The following is a 27907-nucleotide window of genomic DNA, read 5'->3' on the forward strand; positions in this document are numbered from 1 at the left end:
CATTTCATTGAATAATAAGAATTATGATACACTTGTATATCTTAATTAAACCATATTAATATTAAACTAACCATGTGTTAATAAATAATTGAAAAGGAAGATCTAAATTTGTTTGATTTTTATTACAAATTGAATTTGAATCTTAGCGCTTTTTGATGCTTGTAATTGTTTTGTATTCAGAAACATAACCTACTTTTGATGTGACAGTGACAGAAGAAACGTCAAAGATGCCAGAAAATCGTTCGATTCCAATAAGAAATGTGAAGATGATGTTATAAAATTATCAAAAATTAAGACGTCAAGACATTGTAAACATAGGAAAATGAGTTCTGAAGTATCAAGTGATAAGTTGGAGGAACCAAGTGAAGAAGTGGATTTAAAACAGGGAGAAAATGTTGAAGATACACAAGTTAATAACTTGGAATCAGACAGTGTTAAGGAATTAAATGAATTGATAGCACAACTTAGGCTTGAAGTGAATTATGGTTTAGATAGAATAAAACAATTGGAATCACAGAATGATAGGGTGCAAGGTTCATTGAAGGAATTGAAAGGATCTTATGATTTGGTGATAAGGGAGAAAGATAATGCATTTAGGGAGAAGGATAATGCTATTAGGGAGAAGGAATCTATGGTGATGAGGTATGCAGTCAGTGAGAAGAATGTTTTACAACAGCAAAGTGCCAAAGAGATGGCAGAGAAGAAACTTAAAGAAGCTCATCGTGAGAATGATTTGCTACAACACAAGCTCACATCTATGGGTGCTGAAAAAACAAGGATTTGTAATTTACTTGATAATAAGGTAAGTTTAAAATTGGATTTGTGCAAGTTTATAGTTTAATAAAAGTTTGTTTCTTTCAGTGTTATGAATTGAAATCTAGTCAACAAGAATATGAGAGAATAAAAAGTGACTTAAATGCCTTAGAAACTAAACTGAAGTGGTCTCAGAATAGTTTAAAGAATGAGATTGAGTATAGGAAGGATGCTGAGGCAAAGGTGGATAGTCTTAATGGAACCATCCAAGATGCCATTAATGATGCAGAGAAGACTAAGCAGAAAGCTTTGGATTCTATTAAAGAATTTGAAACATCACAAGAGAATAGGGCATATACATTAGGTAATAATTTAATTGATCTTAACTCAATGTAAATTTGACTGTTTTAGATCAACAAGTTAAAGAGCTGCAAGCTACGCAAATTTTGTTGCGACATGAGCGGGAAGATCGGGAATTGCAAGTTAGGAATTTGCAGATGGAGCTCGAGAAGTCGCAGAAGAAGCAATGCGAGACTTTGCAGGAGAATAATTGTTTGTCGATGAAGGTGCAACAGTTGGAGAAGGAAAGATCTGAGTTGGAGCAAAAATTCAGTGAGCTTAAGGAATGCTCTGATCAGCAAAAGCAGAATTCCGCGGAATTGCATGCAAAGACTGCCCAATTGGAACAAATGAGATTGCAATTAACAAAGTATTTAAAAATATTTTTCTATTTTTTTAAATCTTAAAATTATTATAATTTATTTCAGTGAACAAGAACAATTATTAGCTGCAAATGAACAGATATTCATTTTGAGACAACGCAATTCCGATTTGTTAGCTGATATAGAATCTTGCCGACATCACGAAGCTGAGCTTTTGTCTTTTACGCATCAGTTGACTGACAAGAACGTACGTTTGCAATCGGAATTTACGGCGATGGAAACTAAGGTGCAGCAGTTGACTTGTGAACAGGCTGTCTTGAAGAGATCAGCTAAAGAGCACGAAACAAAGGCTAGTTTATTGTCAACGCAGTTGTTGGAATTTAGAAATAAGTCTTCCGAAGAGATTGCGAGACTCACCTATGACCTAAGCGAGGCGGTTAAGTTGAGTGAAAAATTAAAGCAAGACGTGGCAGATCAGAAGGGAGAGAATACAGTTATTAAAAGAAAGTTGGAACTATCATTAAGAGTATTGCAATACGTTATTTTGTCAATATTAGAGTAATTTAATTATACTTATTTGTAGGAAGTGAATAAAGAGTTGACTCAATGTAGGAAAAAGTTGGAACAATATGAAAATGTTGGTACTGCAAGCAGTAGCAGTTCAAGTACTTCTTTAAATACTGTAGAGAGGAATGACAATTCTCCAACACCATCAAATGATCAAGTTAAGGTAAATTTATAACTTAAATTTACTTATTCAGACTTGAATGATGTGTATATTTATACCTTGATATATTTTAGGTGGTGCAACCTGAGAGAGAAGTGGATAAGCAAACATTGATAGAACATATCGTTAAGCTGCAAAGAGCAAGCGCTAGGAAGTCGGAAAAACTGGATTTCCTCGAGGAGCATGTAAATACTTTAGTAGCCGAGCTGCAGAAAAAATCAAGGTTGTTGCAGAGTTACGTACTTAGAGAACAAGCGGGAACGTTGTCTTCCAATATGATGGATAACAACAAGGTAATTTCTTAATATTAGTATTTTCATCTGAATTGAAAATGCTGGAAACTAATACTTTTTATTTGGTTAAACGCTATCTTGTCGATGAAATGAGATGAAACATAATCTATAACATATTAATGCTTGATATCTACATTTGCCTGAAATATTCAAAGACTAATTGGAATTCTTTTGCTTCTTTCTTTCCTCTATTGCTTGCTATTTTTAGTCCTCAAAATTTTGGTAAGTAACCAAATTGTTACATCAAGGTTTGCGTAATTTATAGATGAGGTTCATGTTTCTAATATTGTTTTTATTAATAATGTGTTTATAATTCGAAAAGGCGCACTTAGCAAAGCATTCTGGAGTAATGGCATCTATGTATGGATCAAAGGTGTTAGATGAAAATCTAACATTGGAGCTTTCTCTCGACATCAACCGAAAACTCCAAGCCGTACTAGAGGATGCCCTGCTCAAGAACATCACCTTAAAAGTAAATAATTAAAATAAAAACTTTTAACTTTTTCAACTTTTCTTTATTTATTTACAGGAAAGCGTCGATACGTTAGGAGCAGAAATTGACAAGCTACTGAAGAAAAGCGAACCATAAGATGCGTATCATTCCATAAATATTAAAAAAAAACAAGTATTAAAAAAAAGTACCTGTAATTTGCTTTTTTTATGAAATTACGAAAAAAATATATTATGTCATGTTTTTGTTTTGTTTTTCTTAAGTTTCTTATTAAATTTTTTAATCATTTCTCGAAATTTATTGTGCCAAAAGAAATGTTTAAAAAATAGACGTTAACAAGTAATTTACGCGTTGGTGCACATTAGTAATCCACGTTCTTGTCCTCGTCTTCGTCGCCGTAAGCCTCCGAGGATACCTCTTCATAGTCCTTCTCGAGAGCAGCTAGGTCTTCCCTCGCGTCACCGAACTCTCCTTCTTCCATGCCTTCGCTAGTGTACCAATGAACAAAAGCCCTTTTGGCGTACATTAGATCAAATTTTCTATTCAGTTTGCTCCAAGCGGAAGCGATTGCAGTAGTATTTGACAACATGCAAACAGCTCGTTGGACTTTAGCCAAATCACCTCCCGGAACTACAGTCGGTGGTTGATAGTTGATACCCACTTTGAAGCCAGTAGGACACCAATCGACGAATCTCACATTGCTTTTGGCCTTCATTTGCGCGATTGAAGCGTTAACATCTTTAGGGACTACATCACCTCGGTACAATAAGCAACAGGCCATGTATTTACCCTGACGCGGATCGCACTTCACCATTTGGTTTGTAGGCTCAAACAATTCAGCTGTAATCTCAGCTACAGACATACCTTCATGGTAGGCCTTTTCGCCAGAAACGACTGGTGCGTAAGAAGCTAGAGGGAAATGGATTCTAGGATAAGGTACCAAATTCGTTTGGAATTCTGTCAAATCCACATTCAAAGCGCCGTCAAATCGCAAAGAAGCTGTTATCGAAGAGACTACTTGACTTATGAGTCTATTCAAATTCACGTAGCTCGGCCTCTCGATTCCTAATTTCCTGCGACAGATATCGTAGATTGCTTCGTTGTCAACCATAAAAGCACAATCCGAGTGATTCAAAGTGGTGTGCGTGGTAAGGATAGAGTTGTAAGGCTCCACAACAGCAGTGCATACCTTGAAATTATTATTTTTTAAATGATTGTTATTTTATTTGAAGTAATGTTAATGTACTTGCGGGGCCGGATAGACGACAAACTCCAATTTGCTTTTTTTTCCAAAATCTTGTGAAAGCTTCTGCATTAGTAGAGAAGTAAAACCGGAGCCGGTGCCTCCTCCAAATGAATGGAAGACGAAGAAGCCTTGAAGGCCGCAGCATTGCTCCGCCAGTTTATAGATCTTCTCCATCACAGTATCGATCATCTCTTTGCCAATGGAATAATGACCGCGCGCATAGTTATTAGCGGCGTCTTCCTTTCCGGTAATCAATTGCTCTGGATGGTACAGTTGCTTGTACGTTCCGGTTCTTATTTCATCTACAACTGTTGGTTCCAAATCTACCATAATAGCTCGTGGCACCATCTTCCCATTTTCCACCTCGGAGAAGAATGTTCCATAGCTATTATCAGTAGTTGACGAAGAGGGTTTGCCGTCCACCTCGATGCCATGCTCCAGGCAATACAATTCCCAAGTAGCATTTCCAATTTGGACACCGGCTTGACCAATGTGAACCGATATACACTCCCTCTAAGAGTGAAAATATTATAGATATAATGAAATGATGATTAAAATCGGTAGCACTCACCATGTTTCGAAAGGAAAACGAAAATTTGTACAAAACACGAAATTTCAACACATTAAGAATTTATTAGTGAGAGAATCTCCTCACCAAAAATTTTGATCGACGCGAGTTATTGAATTGAATGCATTTACTTGTTTCGCCATGGCTACGCCTTTAAACTCTAGGCCAACTGAAATTTCCATTTAAAATAATAAAGAGGCAATGGGTTGAATTGAAAAATATAGATGTTTTTGCTAATTATATATATATCAATTTATTTGTTTTCTGCTGATCTTGCACTAATCGACAATCATAGCAATTAATTTCGCGATTCGAATAATTTGTATCATCTCCAAGTATTGGACAATTTTGGGTAGATGAGAACATTACTTTGTTGGATAATCCAAAGTAATGTCGGTAGGCAGTCAATATAATGAGGTATATGAATGTGAATTGCTTATGTCCATTAATGGAGTTAGAGTGTGTATCGCAACATTTTACAACTACAAAATGACAGTGTAAAATTGAAAAAACCACCAAATGATTGTTCAAAATCGAAATACGTATATAACAAACGTGGTTTATTATTAATGTTCACGTTAAATGCAAGAAAGATCCGTATAATATTACTAGGAATAAATCTTTTTTAAACAGCTCACAATGCGCAATCATTTTTGTTTTCCTTATATAAAATACTATTTTTTTGCAGAATACTCTCAAAATGATTCACGTTCAACTTGCTTATAAGTTTTATATAAATATAACAACCATCAAATATAATATAGAATATTAATACTATATAATGAGATCTTAACTAATACTATATATAATTAAAAATAATATATTAAATTAATCTATGCTTAACCTACGCGATAATACTTAAGTGAATCTACTTCTTTCCGTGACGTGGTCTGTACTGGTGATTTCTCGGACTACTGTTGAAGTTATTTCCCGGGAATTTGTTTTGCTTCTGGATTCCCATTTTCACCATCGGCACTTCGCATTCAATGTCCTCATTGGTCAACAATATACCCAAGTTCCTTACGATGTTGAATTCCTCGTTATTGAAAGACGTCCTCGGGAAACAAATTTTCTTCTTGATCAGCTCGTCGACGTTCGTACGGAACTTTTGTAAATCGACATGCATAAATATGAATACGTGTTTATCATCGAGGCACACTTCGTCTACTCCATCCGAAAAATCAGCATCAACTCCACACAATAGTGCAACCTGTAAATTCGATAGTCGTAATACATGCTTTAATAACATCATCATCTTAACTTACCGTCAATGCATTGAAGACAGTCGTGCATTTAATCATGTTCTTGCCGTAGTTGTTCCTAAAATTTTTGGTCAACTCTTCGTAACCGATCCAGAGTTCACGTTGCTTCTCTCTATTAGCAGAATCCTTTCCTTTGTTGATGGATGAGCTGTGAACTTTCACACGTTCACCGGCGTTAATCTTCAGTCTATCATCATCGTAGTACGCGAGTTTTGGGTATAAACCTGTGGCAATGCAACCTTTCACCATAGGCCAACAGTTAGAGTTGAAATTCAACTCGTTATTATTAGAAAATGCAGTGGGTGGTACGAAACCTAGCGATTTCAATTGATTCAACAGTTGCTTAGCAGTTTGCTTCGCTGTGTCCATGGACGACGGACTGATAAAATTTTCATAGCAGAAAGCAAAATGCTTGCCCACGGATCGAGCTTCATCCCATTTCTGGAATAGTCTTATCAATATGAAATGATCACTGGATGAATTATTTCCGAAGTTGAAACGCTGCGTTCTGTTATTTGCTCCCAAAACAAACGGATCCCTGAAAATATGGAAATTAATATAAATACTTACTACAATTATTAATTGCTATACTTACTTTTGAACTAAAACTGATACCAGGATAAGAATCGGTTCTAGACATTTGAAAATGCAAGAATAAACAAGCATTTTTCCTAAATGCGCAGGCAATGAAATCTTGGCCAAATGTTTTCCTAAATCAGTTAAATTTTCATGAGCGTCCATGGCTCCCAGGAATTTCAAAGACATAATAGCACTATTAATTGAATCTGTTGATGGTGGTTCTATAGCTTCCTGCAAAAAGCAAGTGACTGATTCTTCTTTAGAAGTTAGCACTTTAGCCTGAAGACACAATTCCTAAACAAACAAAAACATACAATTAGTTTATGTTTTATATTGCATAAATATATATTATTTACCTGCAAAGGAGTTCTTAAAATCTCCGGTATCGTATTATCTTCCAGAGACTCGTAACATCTCTTGGAATATATATGAAAACATAGGCCATCCTGAGTACGACCGGCTCGGCCTGCCCTCTGCTTCATACTGGCTTTGGAAATCCATTGTGTTTGCAAACACGATGCTTGTGTCGCCTGAATAATAGTTTAGAATAAAAATAAATATTTTAACATTTTATAAATAAATGTATACTAACCAAATCGAAATCTTTAACTTTGGCTTTGCCGCAATCCACAACATATCTAACATCGTCGATGGTTATGCTGGTTTCAGCAATATTTGTGGACAGTATGACCTTCTGCTGATTCTGAGGAACACGCCTAAATATCTTCTTCTGTTCACTCATCTGGATGTTACTGTGTAGCGGGAAAAGAGCGTAGTTCTTGTTGGTTTTCAACTTGTTTAAACAATGCATTATATCATCGTATCCTGGTAGAAACACCAGAATAGCTCCGCTCCTATCGTAATTGGTGTGGATATAATTGATTACAGACAAAATAAGTTCGTTATCCAGTTCGTAATCCTGGCAGAACGTTAGTTTTTCGTATAAGTTGAAGAACTCATCTGCGGGAACCCTTTCCAGGAACCTCCTTTTATAGTCCTCTATGTAATTAGCAACATCTATATGTCCATTTTCCCGAGCTACCTCTATCACAGATTTAGCATAATATGTAGAATGTGTTGATGCACCTAAAACAAATTACAATTAAGTTAGTGTAAATTAATAATTGTTGTTAATTTGTTCATCATACCTAAAGGTAAAAGAGTCTGAACTAAGTCAAGTCTTCCATGATAACACGCCGCTGTTAATATTGTAGGAAGACTAGCGTGGAAGCCTACATAGTCAACGGGGATGTTTTCACATTTGATCAACTGCATCATATGATCGAAGCTTTGCGGATTCCCTTCATTACAGCACACGCTCAAAGTTTGGACGACTTCCTCGTCCAAATCGGGATCTACAAATTCTCTGGATGTTTGTTCTCTTGGTACCCAATCATACTCTACAAAATCATTCTTTTCTAAATGATTCATAATAGTTAAATCCGTGTATCTAGTCATCGGCAATATATCATCAAGAAACAATGAAGTAATAGGGTAGGATCTTCCGGCAACGCTAACTATTTCGACTTTTTTAAAATAATTCACGTATAAATCCATATCCATTGTGGCTGACATCAGAATAATTTTCAAATGTGGAAACTTCTCCAAAGCCCTCCTCAAGCAGATCAAAAGGAAATCATTATTCTTATCCCTCTCGTGAATTTCGTCCACAATAATATGCGACATGTTTTTAAACTGTTCTTCACCAAACATAAGAGTTTTTAACAAGATACCGCTAGTGCAATATATCAATGATGTTTGCGCTGAAATGCGCGATTCTAACTTTATCTGATACCCAACCGTATTTCCTATTTCTTCTCCCCTTTCTGCAGCCACTCTGTTTGCCACTGATATTGTGGATATTCTCCTTGGTTGAGTGCAGACAATCTTCACAGGTTTTCTCTTCTCTGCAGCCTCCTCCAATATATACTGGGATACTTGTGTGGTCTTTCCAGAGCCTGTCTCTGCTGACACTATGACCACTGAGTTTTTAGCTATCGCTTTTAAAATTTTCTGTTTACTGTTGAAGATTGGAAGTGATTCTCTTTCTTTCCACATGGGGCTTTGAGTTTTCGATACATTTTTCATGGGTTCCAAGCACAACTTCCCTAGTGAGTCATGAACTCTATTGTCTTCAATACTGTTTGCTGCCATAGATATCTCACACTTTACATAATTGTTTAAAATTTCCTTGTTCTTGTTGCACATACTATGTGGATGGACTCTTTGATCCATACTTTTGAACCTCGATTTGCTGATACATAATGTTTGGAATCCGGGACTGAATGAGTTTACTTTTGTGTAGAGGTTTAAGGGAATTGTCTTGGACATAAAATAGTTCTGCTCGACATCAGACAATCCACTAAGTACTTGGGAGCCCAATGAGGGATTTTCGACAAATGATTTCAAGAAATCATCCACATATGTTCTGAATTCATCATCTAATTCAATACGCTCAATTCTGTGGCTCAGATCATCCTCTGTTTCCCAATTCTCCGCTGAATAACCCGACGTGCTGTATAAAGAAATCATTTTAATTAATAATTGTTTAAGCAGTTTTAAGGTTACGGATCGAAATTCTCCAAAAAAAATTGTTAACAATCAATGATTCGTCTGTTAACAAAACAGAGTTAACGTTTGCAACAGTTCGTTTATCTATGAAATTAATTAGATTGCTTGTATTTTGAAATTACTATCTATCGATTTGTTTAACAATAATTAGTCTTCCCAATTAACAGTTTAATGACAATTAAACACACACGAACTACCGTAGTTTCGATACTTTGCAAGTGCTCTATCAAAAGAAGTAATGTTTGCTACAAACCTTGACATTTTAGTTTATCACAAAAATATACACTCGCACAATGCACACAGCACCAAACTTCAAAACAGGATCAGATGTTAACCCTGTGAAAGCAACAAACTAAACTGAATTCTGAACCTGGACAACCTAGACTATTTAAGGGACTTTTTTTTCCCTTTCCTCTCCTATCTTTGGTTATCCAGGTAGTCCCCCTCGGTCAATTTTTGTGCGAATTATTAGTATACAATTAACCCTGTCATAAAAGTGTTTACAACTCCCTTTACCTTCCATAAGTTATTGTTTATCATTATTAGCTACGCTACACACGTGTTTAGAAAATAAAGAATAAAGAAACAAATCAATATTTATAATTTTAAGAGTAATTAGGGTAGTTCTTGAAATAACCACACCCTAATATTTGTCTGATGATGAAGACTTTAAGACAATTAATTAGAAAAAAACAAAGTTTTATGAAATTGTTCTATTATAAATTCAAATTATTTATTTAAAATAACATGACAAGAAAACAGTTGATACATAGTCTTTTGTTTTTAATAATATAACATATATACATAACCATATAGAATTATTTGAATATAATTTACTTTTTGAATACCACAATTAAATCGTTTTGATTAATGAAGTTTACATTAATTTCACATATGTATGCAACTTATTCAACGAATCAAAAAAAAAATAATAAACTTTATTTTTTACAATAAACTTTATTTACAACTGGCGCTGGTAGAAATAGAAAAAGAAAAAACTTTAATTAATAATAAATTATATAAGATTTATTTATGTTATGTTTATTAATAATAATATTCATTTATTGCAACAACAAAAAACAAAATTAAAACTTTTCATGCAACAACAATAATACTAAAACAAAAAGTTATTTGTTGAAAAGTGTTATTGACTATAGGTCTTTCTGACCAGGAAATAATAATATAGTGTATATATAATTAATAATAACTTCAAAATTAATCAATACATGGACTAGAATATAAACAAAAATGTATAATATTATATTTAATTACAATTTGTTATATTCCTTAGTTTGGGTGAAAGAGCTAACAACATATGTCCTTCTACCCAATAATATAATTTAAAATAATTATAATTTAATACAGAAAAATTGAATGGAAACATTTATTGAGTTTATTTTAAATGATTTATTGTCATTAGTTGGGTAAGTTAATGATAAATACGTAAACCATTTTGGACATTAATCATGTTTAAATTGTATTTTTGTTTATATTGGAAATTACTTGTTAATAATAAGAATTTTGTGTGAAATTTAGAGAAGTAAACTTTTATTTAATCCATTAATAACAAAAAAGATGGCGCATCAAGGATTGAAATGAAAATAAATCGTTACAAGTCACGGTCACAACGAGAAAGTTCTCCTATATTTCAATTAAATTCAGCAACAAAAAATACTTGCCAACAATTGTTTAAGAAATTTTGGTCATTAAGAAAAAAATCGCTTTTACTAACAAAATATTTTAAAAATTTATTAACACATACTAAATATCTGTAACATCTAATTCTAACATATTGAAGTAACAAAAAATATTGGAAACAAAAATGAAAACAAGTTACTGAAAGAAATAATATGATGTTTTTAAATTCTTTATTATATTTAAATGCTTATTTCTTTTAATTGCGTTGTCAAGAATACATTTTTAATTTTATCAATTTTAGTTATTGTTATACTATGATCTACTGTTTCATTATATTTTTGCATGTCATTCATAAATATTTCTATTCGAAATTTATATTCTTCATAATAATTATTATTGTTTATTGTCTTTAATATTACTTTTAATTATTATGAATTCTGTTTTCTTGGCCCTCAATTAGGACAAAATTTATAACCCACAGTCTTTCTGGCTAGAATAATTAGTTTACTAATTATTTTTATTAAATATTATTAAAAAATAATCAGATTTGTAACAACTAATTAAATTTTTAAATCTTTATTTTATTAAATTATTAAGAAAGTCATATTTTTGAACAAATTACATTTATGAAATTATATAAATAAATATAGTTCTATTTCGTTGAAATTTATGATTTTCACAATTAAGCAACAAACAGAGATTACCATTCTGGAATATTCATAGATAATAGAGGTCAAATTGAAAATAAAACATGTTGTTCTTTAATGAGCCTCCAATTAGCGTCATGTAATTAAATTAGGCTTGAAAGTAAAAATAAAATGACTTGAATATATTTATTAATCAAACGGGATTGCGCATATTCCGACGGACGTTTTGTTTTTGTTGAAAGTGATTTTGCTATTTTTCGTTTATCGTCTTCGCAGATTAGCTTTTATTTGAATATTATCGGTAAATATTCCGCTGGAATCTATATAAATGGACGAATCAAGCAAATTCTGTGCAGATGCTACTAAATCACTTCACTATGCGATATTCTCTGCTTGTAATTCTGGGTACGTTATTTAACCAATGAAATTATTACATAAAGCTTAATGATTATTTGCTGCAGGTTTGGCTTACACCAGTTGCTCGGAAGTTCCATTAGCTGAAACTCCGAATGGAAAAATTCAAGGAACTTTCAGGACTTCTTACGGAGGTCGTGAGTACACTGAATTCGTTGGCATTCCTTACGCCAAAGCTCCGATTGGAAACTTAAGATTCGAAGTGCGTTAATGATAAATTTGGTGTGGATAGTATTAAATTTTATGTAATTTCAGGAATCTCAACCAGCTGAACCATGGAAAGGTGTATGGATTGCAAACCAATCCACTTCTTGCTTGCAAGTGAGTCATTGGCCTAAACCCGCCGGCGGTAAATCTGCAGGACAAGAAGATTGTTTACACGTAAACGTTTATGTCCCAAATAAAACCATTTGTCCGAAAGCTAATTTGGACGTTATCGTTCATATCCACAGTGGATGTTTCATGTATGGCGCTGGAAACGCTTACACAGGTCCAAAATATCTCATGGATAAAGATGTCATCTTCGTGACATTTGCCTGGAAATTTGGGCATGAAAGATCAGGTTTTGGCGCTGAAATGGATCAAGAATAACATCAAGAATTTCGGTGGAAACCCAGATTCCATCACCATCACAGGATTATCAGCTGGTGGTGCTAGTGTCCATTACCATTTGCTCTCTCCTCTATCTAGGAATTTGTTCAACAAAGCTATTTCCGTATCCGGAAGCACTTTGAACGCTTGGACTTTGCAAGAAAACCCGTTGAAGCAGGCAATGAAAATTGGAGAAGCCGTCGGTTGTACACAAACCTGCAAAAAGGAATTAGTCGAATGTCTTAAGAGTAGAAACGGAGCGCAAATCAATGAAGCTACTAGGGTTTTGAGAACTTTCGCATTCAACCCCATGAATCCTCTAGGAGTCGTCGTTGATGGTTATTCCAAAAATTCCTTTTTGCCTCAACAACCATACGAACTTTTGAAGCAAGGAAAAGTTTACGATGTACCTTGGATTGCTTCTGCCACAGCCGACGAAGGGCTTTACCCAGCGGCCGGTAAGTTACCTTTAACAGCATATTATAAAATTAGGTATCTTATAATTATTTTTTCCAGAATTTGCTGTGTGCGACAAGAACTTCCAGAAAATGAACAACGAATGGAACCAGGTAGCTCCAGACATTTTACAGTACCGTGAAACCGTTCCTGAAAATATGCTAGATAGCGTTTCGCAAAAGATTAGAAAGTTCTACATGGGTGACAAAGACATCAGCAGACAGAACTTCCATCCTTTGATCCAAGTAATGCAATTTACATTAATTAAATGTTATTTATCAATTATTTCTTAATTAGATGATTGGTGATCGCCATTTCACTGCAGATATAGAATTATCTGCCAGGTTACATGCCAAGGCCATCAAATCCCCAGTTTACATGTACTATTTCAATCATTACGCTGAAGAAATTGGAACTTTCGCTACTGAATTTACCGGATTAAAGGAAAAATATGGTAAATATTAAAAAACTAAACTAATTATCGTCTTCATGTACACTTCATCTTCTAGGTGTATGCCACGGTGATGATGTCATGTTCATTTTCTCCGACGTAAGCAAGTGCACTTTACCGAAAATGACATTTAACGATGAGCAAATGAAGGAGGACCTTCTGGGAATCTGGACAAGTTTCGCTAAAACCGGGTATACTTAAGTTATAAATAATATTTGCGAAATATTTCTCATTTAAATAATTCATTTCAGAGTGCCTAAGACCAAAGTTCAATGGAAACCAGTAGGTAAAAAGTGCGGAGAACCCATTGATTACCTGTACATCAACGGAGGTTTTACAATGAAGACTGCCGATCAATTAGGACAGAGGAAATTCTGGGAAAGCCTCCCATTCGCCGAAAGTGCAAATCTGTACAAAGAAAACGCAAAATCCGAGTTGTAAATATTTAAATTAATTGTTTACATCAGCAATACAAAATAAATCTCTATTTTTGACATTCAATTTTGTTTTGTTTTATTGCAAAAATTATATTTGTTTTTTCTAAATGCAAAACATCCTTTAAGCCATGATACAATAAATGTTGTAGAAGCGTTTCAAAGAAGTAAGTAAGTGTTTGATTGGAAAATGCATTCGCTTTAGTTTGATGCAAGAAATTGCTGTTGCGTTCATGTAATAATGTGATAATTATGGCCTAGATTTGTACGGAAAATGAAAATTATTGCAAATCAACTTGATCTGCGAAGAATGAGAACATGTGATATTTATATTTCTTAAAATGAATCCCTCTGTTATAACTATCATAAAACCTTTTACAATGTATAGAAAAAAAAATAATGATTTTTATTATCGTAAAAAATACGATGAATAGTCAACTTTCAAAAAATCATGTAATAATAAACATTTTTTTCTTTACAAAATTAACATTTCTTATATAATTAATCATGAATGAAAAAATGCTTGAATTCAAATTAATAATTATTGAATACAAGTAGAGTTTAATTATGCGATAAAAACAGTTCAAAAGTGTATAACGTTATAATGAAGCTAATGAATTCGGAAAGTACTTGACATGATTTGCAAATTCAATACTTTCGTTAAAAGTTTCGTAATAATTGATTTGATATTTTTCAGCTTGTTTTGATTGCAGAAGTGTTAATTAATTGATAATATATTCAACAAATATTTTCCGTTCAAAGTCATATACAAATATGCGTTTTCTATCTATAGTTTATATATTAATCTATTTCTTGATACTGAGGTCAAACCATTTGATATTCGTGCATGTGGGACAATACTTGATTATGGACTGGTATCTATGATTTGCATGCTGCGATTACGTAAACACAATTTTTGTAGGAAACTGTTTATCATCACAAAATCGTTAAATGACTTGACCATTCTATCGAGGTTTATCAATTAAATAGTGATTATACGACGATTGCCGTGTTTACACAACTTTATCAAACTTAATATATATTAAGTGGAAGGTTGTTGAGATTCCCGGCAGTTCTGGAGTTCATCTCTAATTGAAACCATGCTTTATTTGTTGTTATTACTTGGTATGTTTTTTTCTTAATTTCTTACATTCACAAAAATTGTTTTTGATAATATTTTTGGTTTAGTATTCGCTTTCGCTAATGGCGAGGAATCGCTTTTGGTGAAGATTCCCGATGGTTTGATCGAAGGATATTTGTCATCTTCTTACAAAGGACGTTCGTACGCCGAATTCCGTGGAATCCCTTACGCTAAAGCCCCAATTGGTAATTTGCGTTTCGAGGTAAGTTATAATCCTGTTTTTTTATTTAGATTTAGTTAATCAATGGGTATTTTAGGATCCTGTTTCGGTTGAACCGTGGGAAGGTAAATGGATTGCTAACCAATCGACGGAATGTACGCAAGTTATGCATTACACCCCAGAAGGTGGTGTTTCCTTGGGACAAGAGGATTGCCTTCACGTCAATGTTTACGTTCCTTCCAATAAAATAAACTCCAACTCCAATTATGATGTAATCGTTCACATCCATGGTGGTGCTTTCATGTTCGGCAGTGGAGATATGTACGCCGGTGAAAAATACCTGATGGATACAAATGTAGTTCTGGTTACCTTAAACTACAGGGTAGGAGTGTTTGGATTCTTGAGCACCGAAGATGAGAATCTTCCTGGTAACATTGGAATGAAGGATCAAGTCATGGCTTTGAAATGGATTAAAAACAACATTAAATACTTTGGTGGTAATCCCGATTCCATCACCATCACCGGTCTTTCAGCTGGAGGAGCTAGCGTTCATTTCCACTTGTTATCTCCATTATCTCGAGGATTGTTTTCAAAAGCTATTTCCTCTTCCGGATCTTCCCTCAATGCATGGACTATTCAAGAACATGCTATTGAAAAGACGAGGAAAGTTGCTGCAGCAGTTGGATGCAATCAAAAATGCACCAAGGAATTGGTGAAATGTTTGAAAACTAGGAACGCCGCTCAATTAAACGAAGCGACTAGACTGCTGAGAACATTCATGTTCAATCCGTTCTCGCCAATTGGTTTGGTCGTCGATTCTGCTAGCAAAAATCCGTTCATGCCTAAACATCCATACGAGATCTTGGTTAAAGGAGAAGTTTACGACGTTCCTTATATGATATCCGCAACTGTTGACGAAGGATTGTATCCAGCTGCTGATTTCGCAAGCGAAACTATTTTGGAGAAGATCAACAAAGATTGGGATGAAGTTGCTCCACTTATAATGCATTACTCAGAAGTTATATCAAAGGAGCAAATGAACGAAGTTTCGCAGAAGATTAGGGATTTCTATATTGGGGATACCGACATCAACAAAGAAAACTATTACCAACTCATTCAGGTATTTATTTAAAAGAAATATAGGAAGAAATTTATAGTTTATAATTTTAATTTTATTAGATGATTGGAGATAGGATTTTCGTTGCTGATTTAGATTTGACTGCAAGATTACACTCGAAAGCGATCAAATCGGATTTATATTTCTACCATTTCAATTATTCCGCTGAAGAAGTACCATCCGTGGCTCTTTTATTCAGTGGAAGTACTGAAACATACGGTTTGTAATTCAAGAAAAAAAAATAGAAATTTTTATTGAAACTTCATTTTATAATAGGTGTTTGTCATGGAGATGATCTTATGCTCATATTCTCTGATACCCATTCACCAACTACAGCAAAGTTGACGGAAGCTGATGAAAAAATGGTGCAAACCATGATTGGAATTTGGATTAGTTTTGCACACACAGGGTAAGTTTTCATTAAAACTATTTTTTTAATAGAATCATGCTTAATGTCTTATATTGCAATTGAAAAATATGAATAGTATCTTCTAATAATTGATGAACTTATATTTTGCAGAAAGCCACAATTTGTACCAGATTGGACACCAGTTAGCAAAAACACCGATGATGCATTGGACTACCTCTTCATCCAAGATAGTATTGAAATGAAGAAATCCGAGGACTTTGGTTTCAGGTCCTTTTGGCATAGCCTACCCTTCGAGGAAAATGCTAATCTCTTCAAAACGAAGAACGTTAAAACCGAATTATAAATAATTTTGTTATATTAACAAAAGTTAAATTTTTATTTAATAAAGAATCTTACTTAGTGATTAAGTAGAAAGTTATGTAGATTTAAGATAGACCTAAAAATAGGTAATCAACCACATCCTGTTTAAATATTTACCAAATCCATTGTTATATTATTTTCCTATTCCAATTTGATAATTTATTTTTGTTGTATGCAAATATTTCCATAGTCGAATTAAATTTAAAAAGATTCGAATCTCTTTCGGCTTCCGGTGAATCTAAGTCATTTTCATACGTAACGATATTATTGTTTTTTTTTGGTTGGTATTCCAATTCCGCAGTGGAATAGAATAGAAATCTTCCTTTAATCTGAAATTATTTTAATATGCAATATGCATCACAATTTTACGAGTACCGTGAACTTTCACATAACCAACAATCGGATGAATTTATAGACTAGGAGAAAACCCATCATTGTGAATCATTTATTAGAAATCCACAAATTATCATTAAATATATACACACACACACACCATTTACCAAATATAGTTGAACGAAGATTCGTAAATTCTGTAACAAACGATGTTCACATGCATTGTTTGTTAAAATAAATTTTTATATACTGTTAATATTACATTATTTTAATGTATTTTTTGTTTTAAATTCGGCTATTATTCATTTTAAAGCTACAATTTTAAGCATTTAGAAAGTGCAATTTAATAAATCATGACTTTTGCCGAACGCTTCTTGTTTTTCTATTTTTAGTGTGTTTTAATTATCATATTTGCACATAACTGTTTTCTAAATGTAATGTAATTGTATAGGGATTATCACGATTCAACAATGAAGATAAACAATAAAAATTGTGATCTTCGAAGATATCATCAGGAGCGTGATTAAAAGTGGATTTGAACGAAACGTAACAATGCTGCTATAGGTAATTAATACAAAAGGCTTTGCAATAAAATAACCTTTCATTTAAAAACTTCAAGATTATTTTGATTTATTTCATAATTTTTTAGTAATAGCTTTTTGCTGTATAGGAAAGTATATTTTATTATATTCAATATTATTTAGAAGTTAATTTTCATAAAAATATAAAATAATTATATAACATTTATTTTTTCGTAACCAATCTTTTAATTCGTCTCGAAAATTTATAAATTTTACTTTTAAAATATATCTATTCTTTGTTGAAACCAAGCTTGTCCTATGGGTTTTTACAAACTTTTCAATTTACTCGGTTTTAAATTCAAAAAGTTAGAATTTCCATTTACACGGAATCAATCTATAGTGAAAACGGGGTATAAGTGTACTTGCATAATTGTAAACGTAACATTCTATATACAGCAGTATCTCGCATATTGCGGATTCGATCAGTGTCGTTTCACCATAGTACAAAAGTTAAAAATAAACTAAATTTGAATTAAAAAATAAATTACAAAATTTATTTTGTATGCATAAAAGATCAAGTTTCTTTTTGTACAATTTATTTTTATGCAACTTTAAAGTCCTCGGTTAGTCCCGTTTCAAACAGTGCTCATATACCGCACTATGTGAGGTATTGCTGTATTTTGAAAATAATATACATTAGTTCATCATTTCTAAGCAGTTTTTCATTAAAAAAAAATATGAATTAGATAAATGATTAAACAATTAAAAAATATTTTTTTTAAACGGTTAAATTTTTTTTGTAGAATTTATATTTAGTTAAAACAGTATCTTTTCTAATATATTTTATTACATGGATAATTGATTAATAATTAAAAAATAATAGAATTTATTATTTTTGTTGATGAGCAATCTATAAAGTTCTCAATAAGTTAAAATAATATTAAAACTAATTGATAATTTAAGACAATCTTGAAAACAATTTACACAATCCGAACTTTAATCCGAAGAGAGCGGTCCATGAAGAAAGACAACTTCTTCATGGGGTTTCTTTGGCTTAGAGTTCGGGGATAATTCTCTTTTTGTCCTTTTCGGTGTACTTCCCAGGGCTCTCAAATATGTTCTTTATAATATAACATATTTTGATACGATTTATGTGATTGGAACCCTGATGTTTTATTTACTACAACCGTGATTTCTCACTAGACAAAACTAGACACATAGATTGTGAACCTTCAGTCCCTTCTGGATCTGGTGGTGCGAGGAGTCAGCGAAATCTAAACTATTTATTCCATACAATCAAATTAAACCATCCTTGTCCCATGTTATAATCAGCAGCCTCTACTTCGGTGTAATATCTTGGTGTCATGTTCGACATAAAGCTTAATTTCAAACTACATACAAAAACAATAAAGTGCAAGTTGAAGCTATGACTAGGTATTTTAGGGAGCTAACGATATGGGACCAGAGATTGAACATTCAAACTCTATCATCTATTTATAAAATCATCTGTCGACCACTCATTGATTATGCCTCAATTTTGTATGTTCCTATTGGAGACCAGTACTTAATAATTTTGCCGAGGCAAAAAGGGTGGCCTTTCGAGCTTAAACACCTGGACAATTAAGTACTGTTGATATTTTGAATAAAACACTTTTGTATATTATATTATTTCATTTGCAGCAGTTGAATTTTATTCCATTTTTTATTATTGTATTGAGTTTTTCTTTTGTAATTTATTGTTGCAATAAATATAATAATATTATTAGAAAATTGTTTATATTAATTAGTTGGTAGGAAGATGATGGAATTTAAATGAATTTATATATAAATAATAATGGGTTATTAATACCATATAAAGAAATTATATAAAAAGTTTTTTGAATAAATATCGAAAACTATAGTTTTGACATGATTTGATGTAAACAATGGAATGATGAAAAGTGTTTAAAGATTATGTAATACAAGTGAGGCACTATTGGAGATATAATAGTGAGAAACGAGCAATAAAAGGAAGCAAGGAAGTTGAGTTTTGAAAGTAGAAATGCTGGGGCATCGTGTAAGTACGGTAAGAGCGTAGAAATAGATTTATATAACTAAACTTATGGATCCGAGGGGGTGACAGTGCATTGAACGAATTGCGTTAAAGCTTTCACCTGAACTTAATTAACATTTGACCCGACGATCGGATTCTTCTGCTGTGGCCAGTAGAATAATCGCAATTGAATGTTCCTAAATTGGGTTTCGTGCAGACTCTAATTGCGTTCAACAAACAATTCTTTGCTCATCCTAATTTCCATGTCCGTGGTCAAAATCTCGGTATGAACTTTGGCAATCGCCGTGTACGGCCACAATAATGAGGAGTTCTCGCGGCCTTTGTCTTCTGCAAATGCGTGTGAGAGATGTGTCCCTCTCTTCTCCCGACCAACTCAATCTCTCGTTCTTTCCTTATTTTCTATGCTGTCTCTCTGTTCTCGCCGCATGAGATATGTGTTGTGAAAGGTCGCAGGCTGCACACGGAGAGGATTAGGAAATTTTCGAATGCCGCGAAAGAGATGGAACGGGATGGAATATTGTGTTTAGGTTCATCTAGAGATGATCCAGTGAAGCGCAAGACTTCTCTTTGGTAAAACCGAACCGCGAAGAGCTACCGAATTGAGAGATTTTTAACACATTTCTTACCTATTTCTTAGCTACTCTGGCTGAAGCTGGATTCGCGTGTGACCGCTATCATCGAATAGCAAATTCTGTGAGCGATTTTTGCCATAAAATCTATTTTTTGGATTTTTTTAAAAACAGGTGAGTTTTATTACATTGAAACATAATTTTTATAAATGAAAAATCCATACTCTATATTAGAAATTTTAACTAATATTTTATATTAGTCAACGATTTTTTTTCTATAATTATTCTATAATATTTTTATATTGGATATTTAAAATGTTTCATTAATTTATTATTTTATCAAATTGATTTTTGGCTTAAAAAATAATTAACAAAAAAAATGCTATAATCAAATTTGTATATAGATTATTATAAAATGTTAAATATTAAAACAGTAAAATTAATTATTAACTAAAATAATTGTATAATCAAATTTATTACTGATTAGGACAAAAAGGACCATTAAATATTGTACAAAAATATTACTGATTATTTTTATTACATTTTAATAAAATAAAATGTTAAGTACTGACACAAAATCTGCAAAATAATTGTATATTCTGTAATTAATAATTTTGTGGATGAAATATTTGCTTTAAATTAAAAAAAATGAGATAAATATATAAATCTCAAGTTTCTAATAAAACTTGATTAAATTAAATTATTTCAGTTACTTTGTTTATTTTACACACAAAAAATAATCATATTTTTTTAATAATTATCCTAATTTTTTAATTTTGATTATTGAAATAATAATTTAGTTTTTAGGAAATTTATATAAATTAATCTACATAATTTATTAATCTTATTTTAATATAAAGAGATGTTAATTATTTTTGTTTAATTCACGTATTAATTAAGAATTTTCTAAATAATGTCGATGATGTAATATTTTCTACTTTTCATCATTTTGTAAATATAAAGTAAATGAATATAAGTAATTTATTTGTGTGCGTTGAGTTGAATGTAAAGTGGATTCGATAAATTCACTGTTTTCTCTGGTATGCAGAAAATGTCGCTGATATAAAATGCTGCATGGGAGCAATTTCCTATTTGATTACGTTAATCGATGTCGTGCAGCACTCTTGAAAATTGATATTAGAAATTTATTTTCCATCCGATTGTCACGCGATCCCATTTCCATAAGCCGGATTTAAATTACTCAATTCAAATTTATTCGTCGTTGCCTTAATGAGGCCTTAACATATTTCATTACGATATTAATAATAAAATATTTCTTTGTTCTATTTATTAATCAAAATATTAATTAAAATCAATTGTGTTTTAAAATTTTAGAAAATTTTAATACAAATTATTAATAACATGAAAAAATCTAATTAGTTACTTGTAGGTTCTGTCCGTTCTCGAAAAGTGTCTTTCTTTTCGATATTTTATCGACGATATTAAAATCGATGAAAATTGTCTGTTTGAAAAAATTAGAAAACTGAATGTATATTTAAATTCTGATAAATTAGAACAATGGGACATCAACATGTTGAAATTGATAAAAGATGGGTGGACATATTTAACCATTTCAAAAATGAACACATTCCATATGAAAATTTAGTTATTCTCTTTGCATTTACCTTGTGTTGCACTCGAACTAATGTAGCAATTGAAAGAGTTTTTTTCAATTGGTAATGATTTTTGGACAAGTGAGAAATCAAGGTTGAATGTTCATACTCTAACTAAAATTCAATATGAAGGATCTTTCTTGCTCCGAAATTTCCAATACAAAGATACAAAAATATTCATTCAATGAAAAAATACTCGTTTAATTAAATAATTAAAAGGGATGTAAGCATAATCAGTGTATTTTTATTTGAATTTATAAAATGTTTCATTTATTCATTAATTTCCCCTTTTTGTTCAACTTTTCATTGTAAAAAAATTGGTGACCTTAATATTAATAATAAAATATTAAATAAATTATTTCGTGCTTGAAATATTAATTACAATCAATTTTAATTGAAATATCATGAAAATTGAATTGAAATTGACAATTAGTTAATTTATAGTTCAAATAGTTATAAATTTATTATGCTTTGTTGCAGATGTTATGGTGTGAATTTATAAAAATAATTGTCAGAAGTTATAGAAGTTGTTCATTTTAGGTTAATATTTTTTATAGTCTTACTTAATATATCTTTTTTTTAATCCTAATCTTTTTTCTATTATAATTATCGACATCCGTAGTAAAAGTACTTTTTTTTTCATTTTATTTGATCACTCCAATTTTCCTTCATAATATATTGTGAAATTGTATATTATCATTGAATATCTAAACTTTCTAAAATTCTTTTTTTTAATTGAAATATCATGAAAATTGAAATTGACAATTAGTTAATTTATAGTTGAAATAGTTATAAATTTATTACGATGTGTTGCACTTATTATGGTGTAAATTTATAAAAATAATTGTAAGTTATAGAAGTTTTTTATTTTAGGTTAATATTTTTTATAGTCTTACTTAACATATGTTTTTTTTTTAATCCTAACTTTTTTTTCTATTTTATCGAAATCCGTAGTAAAAGCACTTTTTTTTTCATTTTATTTGATTCACTCCAATTTTACTTCATAATATATTGAGAAATTGTATATTATCATTGAATATCTAAACTTTCTAAAATTATTCTTTAATTATTGATTTTATAATTAAGATTATTATTATTTAAATATTCTAATAGATGCAAATGAATTAATAAGCAGAAGCTAAACTGTTTGTATTTTTTATGTATAATTTAAGTGTAATATTATAATTCAGTTTTCGAAAAAGATATACAAAAGATATACCTCTCATAGTGCGGGTTTAGCCAATGCAAGTATCCTCCGACTTACGAATTAGTTCCGTCCCAAAGGATTGTTCGTAAGTAGAATTTGTTCGTAAGTCGGGAGAATTAAAAAAAATCTAAATATACATATCTTTATCATGGTTTATACTTTTATATATGTTAAATTCCGTATTACTGACTGCATAAATTTGAAAAAAATAAATTAAAATAAACAAAATACTTACAAATACTTTTCAATGTAGACATCACTATAATTTGGTTTAAAAATTCCAAATTGCTGAGGTATTGCTGCACTCAATATTTTTTTTTTAAAGTCGATTGTAAATTGTGGAAAAAACCTTCTAACAAACTATTGAGATATTCGTGATGCGTGACGTGAAAGTGCGTTACAAATAGGCAAAAAAAGAGTTAATTATATTTTTTTTGTCCGTCTACGAATGCAAATTAAGATTAATTACAATATTCAAACTAGCTGACACCTATACGTCTTTAGTTATTAAATTATTCGCTATCCGCGTAATTTTCGTTTGTATGCAAATCTCAGCGTTATTATATTATTTTTTTCTTTTCTTTTTCTTTTCTTTCAATGGACGCAAATAAAGATCGGCGAGTTTCACATGTCGCAAAAATTAATGCACGTGAAGCGAAAGTGACAATAAATCAATATACACATGACCATTCGGCAGATGCCTCCGGTTTCAGTAACAAAACAATTGAAAAGACCTCTCTACAAACCAACGCTCTTCATATTTATTTATGCACATAATGCACGATTCTGATGATCCATGGACACTTTCACGCCATAACCGTTTCATCTTTTATACATTCCTTTTTTTTGCTAATGTTTAGATTATGATTTATTATCTATATTTATATAGATAATATATTGTAATTTAAACTTAAGATAGAAAAAAAACTGTACTTTCTTACTGTAGAAGGATTTTAGAAAAAATGAAATTCCTGATAAATAAAATATGAAATTTCCAATTTACTATAAATAAATACATTATAATATATTGAATATAATTAAGAAATTTATATTATTTCTTAGGTAATTTTACTCGAATTGTTTAAGTCTATATAGGTTTTCCTTAAATATTTACAGTAATTCAACTTTTACTTAAAGATCTCAATTCTTCATTATTTAATAACAATACATTTTGAGCTCTTAGCGTATATGTCGAGATACATTTTTTTAATTTATTCTTTCAAAATTAATACAATAATTCACATAGTGCGGATCGATTGCTGTTTAAAACCGGACTAATCGAGCACTTTAAAGCAGCATAAAAACAAATTGCAGAAAAATAAACTTAACTGTGAGAAAAACGATAATTTTGCTTAATTTAAATTTAGTTTGTTTTGATTTTTTTAAACCGAACTATAGTGAATCAGGACTAATCGAAACCGCTTATGCAAGATATTGTTGTACTAACGATTTGTTAGAAAAATCGCCAATTTGATGTAGATTTCTGTCGCTGCAATATTTAGAATTTTTATTGAATTACGATAAAAATTCTATCTATTATATAATTTTCAATTACAGTATTTTTCAACTTGGATGTTAATAAATTAGCTAATTTAGTGAAATAGCTTCTATTCTTGGTTACTTTCAATGCTAATAACTTATTTAAAAATAGTTCAAAAATTCTATATAAATAAATTATGAAGTCTACAAATAAAAGGTTTGGTCGTCTGCACATATTATTTTGATTAATGTACTAAATCTTAAAACGTCATTATTGATATTTAATTAATTATGAATCATTTATTTATCTGGTCTAATCATGTTTTTCAGTAACAGTTTTACTAAAGGGAAAAGGTAAATGCATGCATGCAATTTTCCTGGTAAATTAATCAATTTTCATATTTACATGTCTCTTTAAATTTTTGAAATTCTAAATAATTTACAGTTAAACCTGTTTTTGTGCGGTCTTTTTTATGCGATTTTTTTTATGTGGTATATGAAATCCAACCAATTCCAACGGCGTAATGTTTTCTATAAGTGTGCATATGTGCAGCCTGCTCAAACGATTCTGTTAGTCGATTTCGAACTAATTAATCACAAGAAGATGCGCATATTGGATTATCACAAGTAGCAGTGAATTTTGCATGTGCAATTTGAAAATTTCTCCATATATAATATGAGAAATTAAATGTTTTAAAAAAAATCTCTTATTGTACAAAGTTATTTTTTATATGTAAGAATTTATGAAAATCTACCGCATAAAAATAGGTTTTTCTGTATTAATAACAATAAAATTTAATACAAATACGTGTGGAGATAAATTTGGAAGTTGAACTGATCATATCTTTCTATCGAATTGAAAGAAATTATTAATATTATATTAAAGTTATATTCAAATCAAGGTTTTTGTATCAAGAAAGTGGTCGAACGAAAAGCATTCTCGAATCGTCTCTTGCATCTATAATTATTATATAATACATGGCTTACATATTTATTTAGTTTCTTTAAAACGATTGAGTATACATTTTTACTATCACAATTGGATCATATCAGTTTCGGATTTTACGAACTTTCTTAGAGTCAATCGCAATTGTAGAGCAGAGGATCATTATTACACACACACCTTTTCACCTGCCGCCGTCCGCATTGCATCACTTCCATTTCCATTTCGGCCAAGTGTGGAGATTTTTGCACAACAATGGACGAAATTTTTGAAAATCCTTTTTAATACAATCGAAGCGTGAATGAAATGAATGAAATGGAGAGGAAAGCGACGGCGCGAAGGAAAATCCGAGCATACGATATCATAATAACAATAAGGCGACGGTAGTTGTTGATTTCTTGCGCAAATTTCTCCTCGACTTGGTTATTGCCGGATTATTATTATTATACAACACGAGATTTCCCATAGCAATTAATATGCGTATATATGTATATCTCTCTTATTTTTGTTGTTATTTGTTTTGTAGTTGTCGTGTCGCAACGGTTTATGGCACAAATCTCGCGGTTTTCATGAATACATTTGATATTTACGTTTTTTATTTGGATATATTTTATGCAGAAGACATAAAGTTCTTCGAGCAACCGGTCTTCAGGCGTTGCGCAAAGCGTAAATTTAATTCACACTAAAATAATTTTAATTGCTCAAAAATTGCCGTGTCGCAATGCATCTCGTACATTTTTTTTGTGTTTGTTTATTAACCAGAACGTGTGATTATTTCTTCTTTTTTTCTCTTTACGAAAATTAACAACCTTAATTGCAAATAAATCTAACTTACATTTATAACAAAAAAGTGTTTATTTATTGAAATAGTTATCCAATAACAGAAGTAATTATAAAAACAGAAAGAAATAACTCATATACACCAATCCTCTGATTTACATGGTAGATAGGTTTCTGAGAAAAACGTGTAATTCGATTTTGTAACTTTTTGAATGTGAAACCGTGCATAAAAAAAACATAGTTACGTTGTTTATTGATCATGATTTTTTTCATTTTTTTATGGTACATTAATCAAACAAAAATATTGATAGGCAAAACAATTGTTCCTTTTGAACATATCCAGTTTATTTATTTACCGTGTAAAAGCTGAAACGTGTAAAACCACGAATAGGTTATTTTGAACATTTCTTTTTTATACCATATAAAAGCGAAAACGTTTACAAAAAGTACCGTATAAAATGAGTGGTATGTGTATAGTACGGTTTGAAGGAAAAATGCTTTATAATTAGTACACAAAATCTTTTTTTTTGTACATAAATAATAGGTTTTCTTTTCTTGTAGTTAGTTCTTCGATTAGTCCGGTTTAGTAGAGGTATATATAAATAAGCTAAATAATATTGTAATAATTATATAAAAAATTAAATAAAAAAAATAAAATAAGAAAATTTATTCTCTTCAATTCTGAAAATATAAATAATTTTAATATAAATTAAAAAAAAAACAAATAATTGTAGTAAAATGTCTTTAATTAAATAATAGTAATGTAAAATGTTAATGAAATGAAACTGTACATTGAAATATTTGTTTTAACACAGATTAAATGCTAATAAAATTGTCTTACTTTGATGTAAATCTAAGAATTTGCAACTGTTTCTTTCGATGGTTTCCTTTATTAATTCCATTAAGATTAAATCAAGGTTTTTGTTGCATATGGGCTTTGCACGAAACGAAAGGATTGCAATGTCATTGGTAAATCTTTCTATTATTGTGTTTCTTATACTCTAGGTAAAATACGGGTTATTATCATCATAACGATTTTATTTTTTTTATAAAAAAAAGTATTTTGTACCTTTAAGGTATAGGACCTCGCAAAATATCGGTTCCGCCTATAATCCGGACTGTTTGAAACCGGACTATTCAAGAAAGTAAACACATTCAAATACAAATCTGAAAAAAAAAAAACGCAATTAAAGTATAAAAAAATATATTTTTAGAATTTCTTTGTATTTTTCTAAATTAAAATTTTATTCTCTTTTAAAATTTTCCAACCCAGTCTATGTATATTTCATAAAATTTATAATTTTATAGTAAGTTATTAATATGAATAAAATTACTCGAAAATATTTAAGTACATATTTTATTGTAATTTGAAGAAAATTCATTAAATCATGTTTTTATTTTTCTACTTTAACCCTTTCCAGCGCTTTTTTTTTTTCAAAAATTTTATTTTTGTTTTATTCAAATCTTCATAATAGCACTTCTTTAATCTTAAAAAAATATGTTAGCTATTTTTTTTCA

General features: G+C 31.0%; 5 protein-coding genes and 1 pseudogene across 7 annotated transcripts in view; 4 read left to right on the forward strand and 2 right to left on the reverse strand.

Moving 5' to 3' along the window:
• The first annotated feature begins 210 nt into the window (after window positions 1-210).
• LOC108562970 (coiled-coil domain-containing protein 186) lies at window positions 211-3063 on the forward strand. The gene is made up of 8 exons (XM_017921485.1): window positions 211-802; window positions 862-1117; window positions 1165-1462; window positions 1521-1941; window positions 1999-2145; window positions 2217-2435; window positions 2758-2907; window positions 2965-3063. Exons 1-8 carry the CDS (start codon window positions 323-325, stop codon window positions 3022-3024), a joined length of 2031 nt encoding a protein of 676 aa, XP_017776974.1. The 5' UTR covers window positions 211-322; the 3' UTR covers window positions 3025-3063.
• A 158-nt stretch (window positions 3064-3221) lies between these two features.
• On the reverse strand, window positions 3222-4761 carry LOC108562972 (tubulin alpha-4 chain-like). The gene is made up of 3 exons (XM_017921487.1): window positions 4704-4761; window positions 4133-4645; window positions 3222-4075 (listed from the first exon to the last, which is right to left on the reverse strand). Exons 1-3 carry the CDS (start codon window positions 4704-4706, stop codon window positions 3248-3250), a joined length of 1344 nt encoding a protein of 447 aa, XP_017776976.1. The 5' UTR covers window positions 4707-4761; the 3' UTR covers window positions 3222-3247.
• A 726-nt stretch (window positions 4762-5487) lies between these two features.
• On the reverse strand, window positions 5488-9652 carry LOC108562968 (DExH-box ATP-dependent RNA helicase DExH1-like). Of its 2 annotated transcripts, XM_017921483.1 has the most exons (7): window positions 9366-9652; window positions 7690-9056; window positions 7134-7627; window positions 6898-7071; window positions 6558-6835; window positions 5966-6500; window positions 5488-5910 (listed from the first exon to the last, which is right to left on the reverse strand). In XM_017921483.1, the coding sequence occupies exons 1-7, from the start codon at window positions 9371-9373 to the stop codon at window positions 5569-5571; spliced, it is 3198 nt and encodes a 1065-aa protein (XP_017776972.1). In that variant the 5' UTR covers window positions 9374-9652; the 3' UTR covers window positions 5488-5568. The 2 variants fall into 2 exon arrangements, with proteins under 2 accessions (XP_017776972.1, XP_017776971.1); XM_017921482.1 differs by lacking the exon at window positions 9366-9652 and having other exon boundaries at window positions 7690-9298.
• Window positions 9653-11696: 2044 nt separating this feature from the next.
• Window positions 11697-13810, forward strand: LOC108562973 (annotated as a pseudogene).
• Window positions 13811-14757: 947 nt separating this feature from the next.
• LOC108562967 (venom carboxylesterase-6-like) lies at window positions 14758-16945 on the forward strand. The gene is made up of 6 exons (XM_017921480.1): window positions 14758-14868; window positions 14932-15086; window positions 15142-16164; window positions 16224-16380; window positions 16438-16570; window positions 16682-16945. Exons 1-6 carry the CDS (start codon window positions 14844-14846, stop codon window positions 16872-16874), a joined length of 1686 nt encoding a protein of 561 aa, XP_017776969.1. The 5' UTR covers window positions 14758-14843; the 3' UTR covers window positions 16875-16945.
• A 3327-nt stretch (window positions 16946-20272) lies between these two features.
• The window catches only part of LOC108562978 (mucin-5AC), a 58987-nt gene continuing 51352 nt past the window's right edge, over window positions 20273-27907 (forward strand). The window contains exons 1-2 of one of the 2 annotated variants that reach the window (XM_017921491.1): window positions 20273-20368; window positions 20436-20541. The gene's annotated coding sequence lies outside the window, so the exon portion shown is untranslated. Of the gene's footprint in view, window positions 20369-20435; window positions 20542-26148; window positions 26377-27907 lie in introns of those variants that run through there. The other variant, XM_017921493.1, reaches the window with a different exon arrangement.

The sequence above is a fragment of the Nicrophorus vespilloides genome, unplaced genomic scaffold (assembly GCF_001412225.1).
Source record: "Nicrophorus vespilloides isolate i.1.1-1 unplaced genomic scaffold, Nicve_v1.0, whole genome shotgun sequence".
NCBI lineage: Eukaryota > Metazoa > Arthropoda > Insecta > Coleoptera > Silphidae > Nicrophorus > Nicrophorus vespilloides.